We start from the raw sequence: 18,668 nt of genomic DNA, 5'->3' as shown, positions 1-18,668 counted from the left end.
TAAACGGGGCTTTAATTGCACCTGCTGTGGTAAGACAAAAGTTTTATTTGCATAAACGAATTTCACTGAAAAAGTCCACACACGTAAGTCACATTACAGGACATACTTCATTTTCTAGGCAGCGTTACCTCTAGCAAAGAATTCCACACTGTTACAAGTCAAACGGTAACATGTAAAAAAAGCATGTTTTCAGCACACACTAAAGACACTTCTGCAAGACAGACTCAATGTCAGTACTCTTTCTGGGCAGTTATACGAAAAGCACATTCTTAAAGCATCATTCTAATCCTTATTACAGCAGCTTTGTGCTCATGTGCAACAGTGAAAATGCCTTTTGAACAAAAAATATTAATGCAGTAAGCATTAAGAAAAAAAGCATACGTACACTGAAATAATTCACACAATGACAGTGTACAGTAGTTGAAATGACTTTTGTTCCAGCAGTTATTGCATTTTTTTTTTCCTCCTGTATATTTGATGCAGCAATCTAGTCTATAAAAATGCATAAGACAGTATTATTTAAGCTTTGGTTCACACTGCTTCATTAGCTATTTTACTACTTAATGGAATTTTGTATTAAATGAAATGAAAGTTTTTGTTCGAGGTAAAGGAGAGTACCTTCATTTTCCTTGATTGACAAGTGCGATGAATTAAGTAGATGGCAAACAGACATTTACTGTATACAGACACACAACCCATTAAGACAATTAAAATCAGCACATGCTAAAGGCAATGTTTTACCAGAATTTCAATATCACCGACACGTCATCTTTCACTCCACAGCAAATACTGTAGCTTATTCTCACTAAATAACAGACTCAAGTAAAAGAGCTTAGTGTTTCCCAAAACGTTAAAGGGACTGTTTTCCAGCATGTTCCTTTGCATTTGCAACACAAGCCCTTTAGCGAAAAAAGTATGCTAAGGCAATACATACCATTACCATTTCGATTTAGTGTAAAAAGAAATTAATCCAGAGTTACAATTTCCCACTATTTAAATCTGAATTCCTAGCTACCACTGGAGGCTTACCTTTATTAAGCAAACACTGAACATCTCAAGTTACTTTGTAGCAACTACGAAAGCTTTCAACATGCACATTTTATCTCAATTAGGTGTTCACTTCCAATGCAAAAAAAAACTAAAAATAACAAATAATAAACCAGAGCCTTGTGCACATTGTTGTTACACAAGCCAAACTACAGTACCTCAAGCCCTTGTGCTTGTGTCCTCCGCAGCGCTGACAGTTGGAAAGCATGACGTTAGCTTGGTAGACCAGCCATTAAAACTGACCTTTTGATATGTTTCATCCTGCATTTCCAAACAAAAGGCAATAAAAATACTTTCTTTTTCTAACATATACAAAGCTATTATTCACATGTCTGTCCTTAAAAGTTTTAAGATTGTTAGTATGGATTTTCAGCATGCTAAAGGGGATTCCCTTTCCTCCTTCCCTTGCCCCGGTTACATTTTCTGTAAACGAAATTTGCACAGTAGCACACTTAAAATGATCTCTTTCCACATAATGAGGCTTAGTCTTGCTCATAAAATTCTGCTTTTGAATATGAACAATCTTTTGTCTTTAATAGGGGTCATACTGTTAGTTTAATGGGCAAATGAATACTGCAGCTGACTTTCATTTAAGTCACACTGCGTGGCTTTCACGTGTAGTTAAACATCCACCTTTAAACTCTGCACCTGGGGTTCTGGTCCTCAGGGAAAAACTTCAGCAGCTTTTCTATGTGTTGCTAGGTTAGAAACAGCTCTTTACCTAGCTTAAGTGTTACATTTATCCAGTTAAAAGTTACACTAGACAAATTCAGTCTTTACCCACAGCCTTAAGGTGTGCTCTACGGATTACACATCACCTAAAACATACAAAAAACATTAATAAAAAAGACTTCTACCATGTAGCATTTTGATCTGCCCTATGTAGATTTCCTTAAAATGCAAAGAATGCATAGCATTTTGATCTACACTACGTAGACTTCTTTAAATACTAAGCTCTTTGTGCTGGTTTACAGACGCTTGCAGCTCATCAAACCTGAAATGGAGTTAAACTGCTTTGCAATGGGCATAGGCACTTCCCTATGAAGCAGTTATAGAGTTGTTGTCCAATTTCTGCCACAAACACAGAGCTACATCCAGCTACAGCTGTAGCTACATCCAGCTACAGCTGTAGCTACATCCAGTACTGAGCTACAATTGTGATCAAAAAAGTAAATGTAGATTCCCAGTGAAAAGACTTGAGTCAGTTTCTGAAATTGTTAAACAGTTTTTCTTAAGTAAAAGTAATCAATTTGGTGTATTGGCTTTCAGCTGAAAGGAACTCACTGGTAATTATAAATACAATCTTGTCAAGGTTCACATTAAAAGAAACCACTAGTAACCACTGTGTTAAGAAATGTAGGTTTTCCCAAACTGGTCAGCACATTTGCAAAAGAGCTTTTGTCATATGACAGTAAACAATTCCAGCCAAGAATCAATTCCTTTCCCTCCACAGTTCAAATAACTGCATATTTCTGTGAATTCAAAACTTTACAACCCCACTGAGGTACAGGTACCAGTAATTTGTATTGAATTACAGGTAAACAGTAACTGTATGTGGTTCATCAGATGAGAGAGAGAAAAAAGTGCTTTAGGTAAAATATGAGTAGAGATGAATGCAGTTCAAACTATACCTGTACTTCCACTAGCAAGCTTATCCTGTTATAATTTCCATTAAATGTAAAATGTGCCAAAATAAAATATTTCAATCACTTTAACAGTACTTCAGTTACAGAGGTATCCTTAAATTTAAGTTCTATTGCCATTTCACTCTGCATAATGTATAATCCAAGCAGGTGGGTGTGGACATGTGCTCCGATGGTAATGATGGATACCATTGGTCAGTGCCATTTTGATTGGTTGGTTGGTTACAGTTTACTACACATCAACAGTACACAAGGGCTCACTGCCAGGCTGGGCTGATTCCATTATGGTCATTTTTGGCTTCTTCCTGGTTTCTTCCTGCAATATAAAGATTTAAATTAAACACTTGTTTTGTGAATGAGAACCACATGCTACAAAAACGTAATAGTGTGTGCCACAAACCCAAGTTTCACGAGTGCTTCCTGATTACTACAGATAAACAGTTTCCAGTCCCAACCCAAAGCTTCCACACACCTGTTGATTTTTTTTCTACAGCTAAGCTCTGGTATGTAGTTGCATTCTAGTGCCCTGCCCACAATCTGAACTCTACAATTATATTCAGTTCCTAAACACGTTGGAGATTACCCTTTAACAGCTGCATTTCATATGTACTTTAAGATCATCAAGTTTTGAGCAGCAGAAACAAAACATTGAAAAGTCTTCAAGCAACTTAATTCATTTAAATATTCAATTAACTAAACAGCCCAGCCCCAATTTAGTTCATATTATAGCTTACCTGTTTCTGAAGATTGGAAAGTAATACAGCAAATACTGTTTAAATTAAGAGCTCTCCTGAAGACTAATGAATACTCAAGAGCATAGTGCCTAAAGAGCTATAAATTTCCTAGTTTAGCAAGTCAGCTGCTTGACTGATTATAACTCAATTATTCAAAGTCTTTTAGAAATTGGTTACCTATAAGAACTGCTAGAGTTTGGGTGCTCCAGGAACAGGGGTGATAACCAAAACCATGCAAATTAGCTACAAATCAGTCTTTTTATGGGTGTCACCCTGACTGGAAAGCTCACCCTCTCTTTTGCCAGTTTCTTCATCTCTTCCTGCAGTTTGTTCAGGATATGAAGGTTTGGCTTGTTCTTTTTGGCATACTGCTGAAGTTCTATCACACTCTTGTCTGAGTTTTCCTGCCAAAACAATTGAGACAGATCAACGAGGGTGCAAAACAACACCATCATGGACACATAAAACCATTCAAGGTATTACTCAGGATTCTACACATTTACTTCGTCCTAGCCCAGTTACTGGCAGCTCTATGTCTTGCAAACTGAGCTCTCCCGTCTTACTCTTCCTTTTCACTGAAGTAATTAAGCACAGGAATCAGTTTCAACAAGAATACGCTCCCCTTGACCATTCATGGTTTACTTAAACCCAGAAATCAAGGGATTTCAATGATATAGCCTCCCTCAAGAACTAGAAAAGGCTATATAAGAATGACAGCGTTGATGTACATTGCCAGCTGTCATCTTGACAATATGGCTGCCCATTTACACACGTCTTCATCATTGGCTAGCAGAGTACTGGTGTGGATGTACGGAAGCTGGGCAGCCATAAGCGTGGCCACACCTTAAGATTAGTTCTTCTACAAACATTTCAGACAGCTCTTTCTGACCACCGACGGAAGGCATGCTTACAGGACCAGATAGCTCCTCAACCACCTACAAGTAGTCAACACATCACAACCTTTGGAAAGAATTTGGTGAATTCAGTTGTGAACCGTGCAACTCACTGGCCACGTTCACAAGAGACCCCAAGACTGCCAACATTATTAAATCTCTCTCTCTTTAATGTATAACTTAGTATGAATCTTTATGTTACATACTAACTTAGTATGTTTTTTTACTGGGGCAGTTTGTTGTTTTATTTTCTCTTACAACTTCTGTTACATGTACTATGAGTGTGCTCCTGCACAGCGCTTTGAGTGTCTGGATAAGCACTTGCAAACACCCTATGCCTACTGTAGGTAAGAAATCTGTGTGTGAACATAGGGGGAATGATCATAGAAATGACATCTAGACCTGCTACCTTCCTATCATCCCTGGCTTGTTTTAGTGTCTGCTGTAATGAAAGAACAGAAACAAGCATCCATAATCATTGAATTCTGAACCTCTGTAGCCTTCTTTTTGGGATTTTCACATCTCGGGTTTCACAAAAACGTACCTTTTTCACCATCTTATTGCTCTCCCTCCCATACATGCGGAGAAGTGACCCCCAGTTTCTGACGTGTGGATGAAGAAGCTGCAAGATTTTCTGTGAGGCAAGCTGCTTCCCCACTCGCTTATTTTTACCTACAACCCAAAAAATTAAGACGTGCATAACCTCTTAAGTTTTCACTAGATCCTATTCTCCAATTTATAATCTTAACATTGTTGTGGCAGGCTTAAACAGGACTCCATTTAACATGTTGTTTGAAACACGTTTCATTTGACAAAATAAGCTATGATTACTGAACACGTGTAACAATGAGGCAGTACACATCCTTTTAATGAAAAGAAATCACAGTGTGTGGGATCATAAACAGGTCCCTTTAAAAGGTCAATCAGACTACATACTGCATTACCAATGCTCTAAAACAAAAGATTCTGGAATGCAGATTGTTAAAACATTACCCTGCTTACAGTAAATATATTATAGACAAACTGCTATATTTATACAATTTCAACCATTGTGCTAAACCAAAACCTATTTTCCTTAAGAGAAAATCACACAAATCTTTCAGGATGTAATCTAAGCATTACTAAAAGACACTTTATTGTTTTGTACTTTTAGTTTGTAATGCTGAGAAAGTCAACCTTTTCTATTTAAATAAACAGGAGGTAAATGAATGTATCATGTAAGTCTTATGAATACAACTGACAGGCTTTAAAGCTCTGTACTTACACCATCCTCGTACAGTGTGTTTCCCACAAGTCATCACATATTCGCTCTTCTGGTTTTTACCAGGAATCACCTCAAATTTTATGCTGGTGTCACCCATTCCATGGTTTCTAAAAAGAAAAAAAATACATTTTATACTTGCAGTGTAGTGGTAGATTGTCCTATCAAAGAACTGCAATGACCATGTGTCTGCCATTAGAAATCTCCAAAAATACAGTCTCAAAGACATTTGTAATATACATCCCGCCTCTTTTATTAGACTCCCCCAGTGTCTCTTCACTGAAGAACACCTTCCCTTCTCGACACTCGAGTTTCGATTATCTGCCGATAGTGATCATTTCTGCACGATTTTGTCTCGCAGACTACAGCAGGTCCTTGCCATTCAGTAACGCTTTTCTTGTTCTGCATATATGTCCCTCCCTGTGAGTTGTGAAGTGAAGTTGAGATGAATGTTTGGAGAAAGGGCAGGAAGTTGTTTCAAAACCATTATGTGTGCATTAATGTACGTGCGCATATTTTTGTTGTCCCTTATTCCATTGCTTCGTGTGACTTCAAAATCCCCGATAGCCATTGCAAAAGCGACTTAAATAACTTGTTGGAATCTGTGCCCGTCTTAAATTAATTCTCTAAAAAAGTCCCTTACCTCTTAAGGCACTCATGAAGAATCTGATATGGTGACAGCAATCCTGCTTTATTGGTCAATTCATATACCCGCGAGTCTTCAATACTGATATGGTTAAAATACTAGGAGGCAAATAACACAAAACAGAAGAAAACATTATAATTGCAAAACAGCCACATCTTTTAGCAAGAGATCTGAAGGTCCCAGTTATATTGTAAGGCTTTCAGAGTAATACCAAGCATAGATATAGATACTGCAAATTGAGTTTGAAAAAAAATGATAAAATGGCTATTAAGTACAACTACATACATGCCTTGCCTAAACAAGATTATAAACAAGAGGCAATCTGCTTGTTTTCTTGGTTGGTTCCCAGTAGGTTATTGATCCACAGATCTCTAGGAAACTGGCTTTGGCAACACAGCTAGGCAGATTAATACTGTATGTTGTCACTGGAAATACCAGCGAGACCTTTCTTTTCAAATTGAGACTCACCTCCAATTCATCGCTATCTTTGGGCTTTTCGTCAGATGTCTGTTTCACAAAATCAGGAATAAGGATTTCCAGTGTTGCTCGAGCTGGGAAAAACCATGCACAATTTTAAATTTTTGCCAAGCGTTACATGAATAGGATCTTGTATTTTTAATTTTAAACTGCACTTGTAATTGTGTTTTATAAAATGGTAGACCACTTTAATTGCACCAAATAGGAGGTGAAACAATGGTGCTTTCATGGCTTCTTATTAAAAAAGCATAAGAGTGTGTGGTACTTTTCCCTGTGTTTGTAAATTGTACTCCAAATGGGAACAATTTGCAAGCTACACAATAAATATGCAAAAGCTGCCATTAGACTTTTTAAAAAAAATATATGTAAAAGCAATTACCAGCTTTATTCTTGGCAAGTTTCTTACTGCTTGCAGTTCCTGTGCCATATGTTACTCCATCTATAATGACTGAGGCTCCAAAGGGCTCACTTGGGTTTTCTGGAAACAGAAACAGCTTTCAAACTCTTACATCCTTGAACAAAAGAAAAAAATGCTTTACCCCTCCAGGGCACCCACACAATCTGGTTCCGTGTTATTTTCTGCAGACTATATATTAAGGGAGATACTATCAGGTTGGAAGTCCATGTATTTTTTGATTTGTAAGAGATAAGAAGGCATGGAGACCCGGCAGTTAGCTTTACTGCCCCACAGGTCTTGGGCTGAAATCTGAATTGGGCGTGTTCTGTGTTGTGTTTGAGATTTTCTACCCTTGCCCGCACGGATTTTCAGCAGGAGGATCCTGGTATCCCACCATCCAGAGACGTACCGTTCAGGTTGAACAGTGTCTCTAAATGGACCTTGCATGTGTGTGTATGAATGAAAGTGAATGAATGAAATCCAACCAGGATGCTGGATCAGGTTGCAACCCCCTAAGGAGTGGTTACTGAAGCTGGACAGCTGGATTTGATACATGCAGATTAAAAAATGTGATTATAGCAAAGAAATACTAAAATACTACTCACCACATTCAAAAAAATTATAAACTGGTCGAACCTTGAGGACCCGCTGCATGTACTCATGTAGAATGCACACCTCCGATTTCCCGTTTGGATTTATGACAAACTCTGAACAGAAAAGAAGAAAGTGCTTAAAAAGAGCAAGAAATACAGAAATCTAACATTCCAATCAAGCCCTTTAGTCCTTTTGTAAGGAAAGAGCTGCGGCTGAAATCTTCGTGTACCTTTCTTTGTAGGGGCGTCTTGTACAGACAAAGTGATGAGCTTCTGATTAGCCGGCAGGATGGGCCTTTCTGCCTCAGCCTGCTTCCTCTTCATCTCTCTGTTGAACTGCCTCCTCTCTGCCCAGGTCCGAAACTTCTTCACAGTGACTTGCTCAAAATCAAAACACTTTTCCAAGTAACTCCGAAACTCCTCAATGTCTGCCACCAAATGAAAACAGAAATAAAATCATTCTTCTTATCTCTGCATGGACATTAGGATGGGCTGTTCTTACACAATCTGCTTTACTTCAGCTCAATCTACTTAACAGTTTACAAAGGGAGACATGTAGAAATCTTACCATGTCCTAGGCACCATTCATATGCCATTAATGATTAATTATCACTAAGTCTTAATTATAACGAGTAAACCAATAACACAAATAAAAAATCCTCCTTATGACTTGCAGTTTAATTGACACACCCACTTTCATCTTAAAAATAAATCCAAAAAACACCTAAATATTACATTCAAGTGAAATCTATTCAGTGAAGTAGAGAGCAATTCCCCAATGAGAAGGAAAAATAAATAGATTTCAGCTGGAATTAATTTCTCCTTGTTCCTTTACAGCTCATGTGCCAACACAGCACAACAGTGTGAAAGCTACCGAAATGTGTACTGCCCAGGAAAACACTATTCCCCCATGTCTGAAAAAAAAGGATGCAGCAGGAACTTCAGATGAGAATGTTATTCATATATACACACAGTTCATTTCCAAGTTCACACGGGGCTGTTTCTCTCATCTTCCCAAGACATGCTGGCTAGGCTACCCGCTGTCTCTAAACAATTGGCCCTGTGTTCATACGTTTGTGTGTCCAGGGTGCAGTCCCACCTTGCTCCAGCTTGCCACAACCCTTACAAGGTAGAAGCAGCTTTCTGGATAGATGCATTACTGATAAAAAGCAAGCATGGTTGCACTGAAAGAAAACTGTAAAAAAAAAAAACACCTACCCCTGCAGGCACTTCCCGTACATGAAAAAGAGACATATTACCAACCCTTCCTGTCTCCTGCCCCCTTACCTATGGATTCGTCTTTGCACACCTCCACCTTTGCCTTGACCTGTCCCAGGGCTCCCTGTGCGGTGTCAATGGTATGGGGATCCTTGTCCTCCGAGACCCCTCCAGCAGGAACTGCCTCTTCCCCCGGGACCCCTGAGGCGCCGGCGGCCGACTCCTCCGGGGCTGTGGAGTCCGGCTCGTCCACCCGCTCCGCGTCGGGGACCCCCTCCCCAGTTTTCACCGGGGAGTTCCCGGGGTTCGGCGTCACCTCTCCGTTTTGTTCCCTTTCCTCTTGCTCCTTCATTTTTTTGTAGTGCAGGCAGGGAATGCTGCTGGTCGGAGCATCGTGTTTCTGTGACAGGTTCAGGGGACAGGTGAGCCAAAACTTAGCCAGGTTTCGGTTCTCATGGCACATAAATACTTTATGGATATCTTTATATGAAAAAAAGCCACAGTTCAGAGCACTGTAATCTGCCATCATCTGCGCTATAAACACAGTGTGTGAAGCGGCTTTCTTCAGTATGCCAATGATACGTCTAGAATTACACTAATACACCTCAGTGGCAGCTTCTCGGAGTTGTTGTCTTTTTATACTGCACAACCCTGGCTTTTCATCTGCTTTCCTTGGGCCAACATTTCTTCTAAACGCTTTAAGACTGCTAAAGTGCACAACTCAGGATTACCTTAGCCCTTCACGCACACAGATCGAAGCCATAAAAAACCACTGGACACATAAGAAGTCTCATACCCTAATGCTCCCTGTTCCTAAGAAGTAAGGTCTTGACCAGGTAACTACTCTGGTTTCCCTGTGAAGGTAGACTGGAATGCCAGAGTTATGGAATGTCATGATCCATCCATCAGGCAGTGGCTCTGTAGGTGGACGACCTCGACCTACAAGCACATAAACAGGCCTTCGGTTACTGCAAGTCAAACACTGGTCACAAGGGTGAGCACTAGACAACAAGGGCGAGCAAGAGCCGTCATCAGAATTCCATACGGCACACTCACAAAACAGCTTAAATCAACAAATCAGAGGACTGCCCAAAGCTTCACACTGAACAACTATGGACTTAAATGAACACAAACTGAATTAATTCCATTTGAGGAACAGAAAAATGTTCTCAATGGTTCCACACTATGTAATAACATAAGCCGTTAAATACTGCTCTTCAAGTGAAAAAAAACAGTAACAGGAGTAAAAAAGACAAAGACCAAAACAAGTGTGTCAGCAAAAAAAAAGGAAAAGAATGAAAGCTCACTCTTTAGCACAGTTTTAATTTTGGTCATCATGGGCTGGACGCTGGTCTCTCCATCCGACTGATGGTCACTGTCTCCGCCATACTTGTCCTCAGTCAGCCTCATCTTCTTTTTTGGCACAGGCAGGCCCTCCTCCAGCAACGCATCCACATCATTATCAAAATCCTCCTGGAAAACACGGTCAGAGAAAGAGAAAGCTGCTCCTAGCCTGTCAATCTTCCAGCCACAGGCACAGCCCCTTTATGCCAACCTTTGCTATTGGTACCAGAGAGGCACTTTGCACAACAGGAGCCATGCAATCACCTGCGACAATGCCATGCTGCAATGTCAAGTCTGGAGCTGGTCAAGACTGCAGCAAAGATCTGGATACAGATCCCACCAGATGCGATACAGTCTAAAACAACCAGCCACATCTTGGAGAAAAAATATTATTTTTAACCTCTAATAAAAAAATATCCAATTTAAAAAAGATTTGATAAACTATACATATAAAAAAACGTAACAAAGTGATCCACAACTGATGAAGGCATGTGAAAACTACATAAGGTCACGGTGTACAATGTAGTGGAAGGACCATGTGTTCCACAGCAGCAAGCCGAACCATTAAAAAAATGCCAACTTACCTCATAGGAATAATTCAGGGTTTCCTCATCTGCTTGCTCCTGCTGAACAATCACCTCAGACTGGAAACCTCCTTGGTCTCCGTCTCCAGTCTCCATAAAATTCTCAGTGAAATCCTCGAGTTCATCCAGAACCGCAAATTCTACTTTCTTCTCCAAGTCAGCCTCCACGTCCTCACCCTTCCTCCCTGCATCTACAGTGGCATCACCCTGACCCTGCCCATCAGCTAACCCCAGATCGGCATCATGCAGCTCGCCGTTTACGCCATCACTGCTAAGCTGGGTGTCCGCCTGCACCTCCTGACCCTTCCCAGTGTACAATACCTTCCTGTCTTTGCTCCTGCTGCTCTCTGTAAAGCTCACGCTAATCTTGACGTCTTTCAGTAGCTTCAAGTCGGGCAAGAACTTGGTGACGGGCGGCGCGTGCCGAGCGGTTCTCGGGTTCAGGGGGCTCGAATCTGGCTCGTCTGCGAGACGGCTGGTGAAGGAAGCAGATCCCTTCGCGAGGAGCTGTTCTGCGCCAGTCGTTTCAGTGTCCCCTGCTGGGGCGTCTGTCTGTCCATCACCACCTGAGCTAACGTCCATTTCCTCTGCGTCACTGGACGTTTGCAGGGGAGGTGGTGGAGGCTGTGTGCTTGGCGGCAACGGTGGGGGACTATTAAGGCTGTCCAAGCTCAAAGCATCAGGTGGCCCTTGTGGGAGGGGCGGCAGAATTTCATCAGTCTCCATTTCAACAATGAATAATGCTATTCTAAAAATACAGAGAAGGAGGAAATGTATACAACTGAATTATTAAAAAATGATTATTTCTTTCCCCTTTAATGGAGGTTTTCGACTACTTAAAGACGTGTGGAGAAACATTCCTCGTTACTCTAAAACACACTCTCTTTTGGTCATGTAATTGTTGATTATGTTAAGCTGACTACATTGTTCTTTTCATTAATGTAGACAGCTTTTTAGAATCACTGTCTCAATTATTGGAAATCACAATGCACTCAGCTTAAATGTTGCCCATAGCTAGGCACTGTTCGTCTTCCATGGTCAAGTCTTCAGCGGAAAGTCCCAACTAGGGAGGAAAAACAAAAGAAAAAGAGCTCAGCGGGCAGGTGTCTTCTTATTTTGACAGTGTTTTTAGCATTCGGGTATTTCTCTATGATATCCTCCATCTTAAACAGAATATTTGAAGACTGCCTCATATTTGAAAGGCATCAGCTAGATAGTTCAATTATAGTTTTTCATAACTAATAAAGAAAAAAGATTAAATATTTTAAGGCACTTAAAGGCTGTTTACCAAATAAGGTCAACCATGATTTGTATGATTTGTAGGGCAGCTGTTATCTGCTTCTATTGACCCCTACCTTTTGCCTATACGGTCACTGCATATTATCTTTAACTTGTATTTTCATGTTTTATATTCACTATAGATATCTATTTTATTGCACTGAGCACCCACGTGGAAAATAATGAAAGATATTATCTAGTCTATGTTTTTATACAATAACTGAGTTGTTATTTATTGTAACCGATATTTGAGCAAGTAATATCGGAAGTAACCTTCCAATTTGTATTTCAAGAGGTGTCCAAAAACTACTTTTTAAAAATGTACGTATAAGAACTCAAATTGTGTTAAAAAATTAAATTGCTGGACTAATGACTTTTAAAGTACTATTTGCACAACCTACACACTGGGAGAAACAGTCCTTCTTGTAGTTTATAACACCCTTTTCATCCTTTATTCACACTGAACAACTAGCTAGAAAGGGACTGAAGTCTGATTAACGACACCCCAATAATCTCATTTCAACATTTTAAAGATGATCAATCTACTTCCGATCTCTTTTGATAGTACCGTACGACCCCACGGACCAGAATTCGGCGTCTGGTCCGTTTCCGAACTTATCTACATGAAAACAGAATAACGCGATTTAAAAGGAGACATTTAAATTTCTCGTAAATTAAAAGGATACAAAGACACGTTCTCATTCATACAGCAGTAACAGTCGCTGCCGAACGCGATTTATTTGATAATATCGGGATTTCTTCTGCCGATTGTGCTTGATACAGATTATGCTTAGAAACTATATGCTAAAATGTCACCAAAAGAAGTGCATATATCTCCATACGTAACTGAGCCAACTGAATGGGGCCTGTAACGCCTATCAGTGTCACGCTTTGCAAATGTAACTGTAATATCCTTACACTTACAGAACAGATGGTTTTTTGGGTGTCTTCTTGCCCGTAGAAAACAGTTTTTTTAAGCCTTCACATTCATACGATGAAAAATAATAAAACTCCGTGTCGGGTGGAAATCTATTAGGTTTTATTATTTTTTATTGTTTTATTTAGGTTAAACAAATACTGCTAGGTGTGGGTTTTCGGAAATATCTTATTACAACAAAGGCACAATTTTCTACATTAAAAAATAAATTCTAAATGTCTATCACATCCTGAGTTAACTTAATCACCCTGAATTTTGAAACATATATGAAGCTCGTTCATTTAATTTTTTTTTTGGTGCTCCACTACACAAAAAAAGACTCCCCCCCCCACAGTAACTCTTCCGGTATTTTAAAAACCGAAATAAATCGATAATCATTTTAGTCTCCCCACAGCGTCCAATTACTTACCTTGTAAGTAATAAATTTTGTTTTACACGCTTGAAATTAGTTTAAATTGTCAAGAAAATTATCTTCCATCTTGCTCACCACCGCCGCCATCTTTGAAAGAACACCAGTGGCTGCTGAAGCTCCTCCCCCCTTACCGGCTCGTCGCCGATTGATGGCGCAGTGACCAATGGTCGCAAAGGCCTGCAGAGACTAGCCAATCGGAGGTGAGAATGAGGCGTACGCGACTCTGCATAAAGAAAAGGGCCAATCAAATAATTAGATAGCAAAGGAACAAGTAATAGGTTTATTCCATGCTGAAAAAAAGAAGAAAGAGAACACAACGGTTCGGCCGTGGAGCTACGCATGCTGACGCAGCTACCCACCTGAAATAATTAGATATTTGCTGAACCCCCAATAAGACGACTGGGGTGGGTATTCCATTAAGTTGGTGATGGGCACTTGGTATAAAAGGGATATAGTAGTAGCATCTGGTCTGGGTTTGAGTTATTTCTGATCTAGGTTTTGCCATCTGTTTTACGATTTATAAAATATAATAATGACCTTTGGAGGTGTAAACAAAATGTATTGTTTTACGTAGACTCTGCTTCGTTTTACCGTTACATTAAATTGTGCACTAATAAAAATACAGTGATGGAACAACTAAGTTATGCGGTTAGGTCAGCAACTCTTACCAGTGTGTTTACAAAGGGCACAGCCGAACTCACCTTATTCATAAAAGTGAGTGCTTTGCTTCATAAGAAAAACAAGACATATCAGTGTATAATATCGCATCCTTTATTATCATTGTGCTTTCCAGTTGGAATAAATATGTATATGGTGCATCCCAACTACTACATCTTTAAATTGTGGAGATTTATGAATACAAATGCAAGTTACCAAAGTTACACAAATTGTGATTTAGATACACCAAAATAGTTAAACACGATGTGGTCCCATGTGTTTATTTCTCAAGTAATAGGCTAAATCTTGCATTAAAAAAAAGACACTAGCATACCGCAATTTATTCTGTACAAAAAAATTAACCACTAAGATAATTGCTACAGACGTCTTCGTAGCAAACGTGTCAAACCTGTACTTGAAATGGTAAAAACGATCAACGGTTGCAATATAACACTAGGGTGTCAACAGTGGACACTTCTTCAGGTACCAATGAACCTAGACAGCAGAGTTTGGACTGGGGGGGGGTAGGAGCTCTCTGTTGTTGCCACAGGGAGCACAGGCAAACTCCCCACAGAAGGATCTGAATCCAGGAGGCAACAGCCACGAGGCAGCAATACTATCCTCCAGATCACTGGTGCTGCCTGCTTCACACCACCCACAGCGACCAGCCTCGACACACAGGTCTTTAAAAAAAGGACTTCAAAGTTCTTCGTCACTACAAGTATATTGGAGTACTTTGAATTTTCACACCGATGGCATTGCTGTGTTTAAACTTACTCATTTATTATAAAAGGACAAATGTCAATTTTAGCTAAGGAGATTTTTATGTACACCTTAGGGTGTCAGAAAGAGAGGAGCGATGCTATAAGCAGTTGTTTAAAAACACATAGACTGGGTGATCCATGTTATAACAAAACACTTTCTGGGGAAATGACACCCCTTTGTTGTAAAATAACAGGAAGCCTGTTTTTACATTCGATAAAATTCAGTGAAGTATTAATAAATACCAACACAAGAGGGCAGTACAGTAAAGCGCAGTGCCAATGCACCAGACATCACGAGTATGAAGTTTCAAGGTTATAACATGTTCTTTCTACACGTTACAGAGAAGCTACATCGCAGTTACTCAGATTTCTCAAAGTCCCTGGCACTCATTAAGAACAGAGAAAATCTCCAAAGGAAATAAAATTATTCTGCATATGCATTCTTCAGCACATATGAGAAGCCAGTGAGATGTCTAATATTCATTACTTTATTAAAAATATTATTCAATATTTTTAATATTAATCACCATATATCAAGCACATTAAAAAGACAATAATACCAGGGGAAGTACTGCAGTCAGACAATGGCACTATTGATATTTGTCCCTTATAATCTGAATACATTCTTTCAGTATCAAATTCTGCACAGAAATGTTATATTACTTATACAGCACGAACACACTGTGGCCTTGGTGGTTATATTCAAGCCTTTTCACAGCGCTGAAGTCTTTTTCAGTTGCCAACATTATCTACTACTGTGATAATACAGAATTGTGTAGATCTCTTCATTCCAGGTGACTTATGGCTTAAACAAACAGAATATACAATATATTGTATATATGTATAACATTTGCAAAAGACTATTGATGCAACTTATTAGGAATACACAATCATCCCACAGGTTTCAGTCATCTGGACATCATATTCTATCCACTATCATGACATTGCTACCGATTTATAGGTTTATATTATTTCTTGATAGCCTTTAATTATCAGTTCATTTCTTTTTTTTCTCTCTCAATTATATCTGGTTTTACAGAATATTCTGTTTATTGTACTTTTATTATTGGATGAATGTAAAGTGCCCTGAGAATGTTCTGTACCGAAAGGCAAGATAAAAGAACAAAAATGGTAAATATTTGGAGTGGACTTGGAAGAACTGAGCAAAGCAACGTCCAGAAGCTCACATTTTGATTTTGTTTACTGCAAGGGTCCCAATTCTAGACCTGGAGGCCCACATACTAGCTCAATTAGTTAATTGAAGTAATTCAAGTTGCTTAATTGGAGTATTTTACCCTTGCTCTAAATTCAGCTAGGGCAATTGATAACCCAGCACTCTCATATCTACTGACTTGTGAGTTTACACCACTGTACTTTCACAATTTTACTTGCAGCATCACCGCCCTGTCTCAAACTCACGCAAGGAGTCTATCAGGACACATGAGGTGACTGTGGGTGACAGACACAAGAGTTAAATCAAAAAGACTATTCCATTAGTTTTTGGTTTCAGTGCACTAATGAACAGTAGACTGGAAGCAAACAAAAAAAATATTCACCTCTGCCTTTTGGGATGATGGAATATAGCCATGGTCAGGGTTCATAATTAATGAACTATAACTTTAAAAGAGTCTAGAGCAGCACTTTCACAACAGAGCTAAAACCTCTGCCTAGAATATCACTGTTTCCCAAAGGAGGACACACGCTATGTAAGTGCACAAGGTAATTACGCAGAGCTTACATCAGCAAAGAAAACCAAACATCTTTATAGAACAAGGACAGACAACTGTCTCCTCAGCTTTTACAATGAGTGCAGACACTACAAACCCAGCACAGATGCTTGTATTTATAGCACTTTACGATTGTGGTATTAAAAGCCAGCAAGGAAATTCCATGATGACCAGAGCATCCTGGCTCTGAATCAGAATTACACACTATTCAAAACGCATAAAGACTGACGTTTTGTGCTTCTTTTAATGGCATGGATTGCAGTGCAGTTTTACTTGGGTCTGGACATCAATAACCCTGCCCTTCAGCCCTCTCTATAATAACAGCGCTCAGGGTATGATTTTACCAAGGACTGCAGAGTAGCAATTATTGCTAATGCGATTTCAGGGTGCAGCCATTAATTTAAAGATGTAATGCATATTAAAAAAACATTAATTTTGAGGTTAGTGGGTGAAACATTCAAAGTTAAGCCATACTGGTTAATACATGTCTTTTTTCCCCATGCACTATTAAACGAAAGCCTACAACTACATTCTCAATGCACAGATAACAGCATTGGGAAAACATCTAGTTAAAAACCAAGAAATGGAGGGAAAGGTCCTGAATGGGACATCTTGCACATGTCGGCTGTAGCTACATAAATCATCAGGGTCTGTCACAATACATGGCCTCCTGGACACAAAGGGGAGGAAGGAACTTTGAACTCCCCCTCTGAACAAAACTAACCAACTAAACTACTAAGGAGAGGACAGTAACCTTCAGCTTCAGGGAGTGAAAAAAAAAAACTTGGAAACTGAACAATGATGATGATTAATTAGTCTCTCCCCTACTGTATGACACCTGAAAATAATAATCCTTGCTGCTGTGCAAGGTTGAACAATGAGCGTGAAACATTTAATATGGCCACTTTGTTAAGTGGTTGACATAAATGAAGATGACAATTTCTGAGCCTATGAGAGGACTGCTGGGCAGAATCAGACCGATGTAAAACATGAAGGCTTTGGGAGGGGATCCCAGGGATTTGGATTCACAAAACTAAGGTGGAGAGCGGGTCCAGGTCTGGTCCAGGTCTGGTCCAGGTCTGGTCCAGGTCTGGTCCAGGTCTGGTCCAGGCAAGGGCCTCCTTGATGCCTCGCCACCCTGTTTCTGACCCATGCTTCCTCAGCATGTGCATGACAAACAAAAAAACACCACCTGGAACCATGCAGCACCGGGGGCGTTTTGTTTTTACGATATCACAGTGGTAAAAAGACACTCCAGAAACACAAGGGACAATGGTGGAACACAGAATTGCTATTATCCCTTGCTTCTTTAAGTGCAGAAGACAGATCCTGCCCTGATGTTGCGAGATGCTCTGCAGGGATACCTGGGCAAATAGCTGCTTTCTCATTTTCTAATGAAAAGCAAGTTGAAATACAGTAGGGCCATAGATTCGTGAGGAATTGTCTAATTCTGCATCCAATTTTATCTAGGATATTTGGGCAGGTCCTGTCGGCTTGTGTAGCCTTACATCAGGTGTCCAGAATGATATTATGAAGGAAAAGGGACCTGAAAGACAAGCATCATCAGTGTGTTCCAGAGGATACTTCCAAACAGAGAAGTGCTAACTCGTGGTGTACACGTTAACAACACAAACGGATTCATGTACAGTATGTTCTAGTCACATACTACATGCATTGTGATTCACAGAGAAAAGAAAGCACTTCAGTTGTAATGAAGTTACACAAGTATATTTAGGTCTCCACAGGCCTTACTTCCGAAACCTGAGCATGGAGACACTAGTAAGTCACACAGGCGGCTACAGAACTTTGCTGTAACTGTATTGCTTTATGGGTTCTGGCCTCTTGTTCTTCAGTCCTCAAAATACACTGTTAGAACTCCGCTTTTGCAACAAAAAAGTAATCAGTGCCACTCCAAGTAAGTCTTGAATTAGAACAAACTTGCCTCAAGATAAGAATTTGTACACAAACCACTCTGGGTCCTGAAGAGCTGAAGAATGGGGAGCAGGAGGCAGCTGGCAGTTCGAATGCCATAAAGCAATTAGCTTTGTTATTTAAA

General features: G+C 39.8%; 1 protein-coding gene across 1 annotated transcript; it reads right to left on the bottom strand.

Moving 5' to 3' along the window:
• Nucleotides 1-25: 25 nt before the first annotated feature.
• Nucleotides 26-13,583, bottom strand: dgcr8 (DGCR8 microprocessor complex subunit). Its single transcript, XM_006640120.3, has 14 exons — nucleotides 13,462-13,583; nucleotides 10,838-11,900; nucleotides 10,217-10,382; nucleotides 9,706-9,848; nucleotides 8,979-9,309; nucleotides 7,922-8,119; nucleotides 7,704-7,805; nucleotides 7,081-7,179; nucleotides 6,693-6,775; nucleotides 6,222-6,322; nucleotides 5,582-5,688; nucleotides 4,862-4,989; nucleotides 3,715-3,828; nucleotides 26-3,006 (listed from the first exon to the last, which is right to left on the bottom strand). Exons 2-14 carry the CDS (start codon nucleotides 11,561-11,563, stop codon nucleotides 2,923-2,925), a joined length of 2,382 nt encoding a protein of 793 aa, XP_006640183.1. The 5' UTR covers nucleotides 11,564-11,900; nucleotides 13,462-13,583; the 3' UTR covers nucleotides 26-2,922.
• Between the last annotated feature and the right edge of the window lie 5,085 nt (nucleotides 13,584-18,668).

This window comes from Lepisosteus oculatus, chromosome 22 (genome assembly GCF_040954835.1).
Source record: "Lepisosteus oculatus isolate fLepOcu1 chromosome 22, fLepOcu1.hap2, whole genome shotgun sequence".
NCBI lineage: Eukaryota > Metazoa > Chordata > Actinopteri > Semionotiformes > Lepisosteidae > Lepisosteus > Lepisosteus oculatus.
This window is presented reverse-complemented; position numbering and strand designations above follow the sequence as displayed.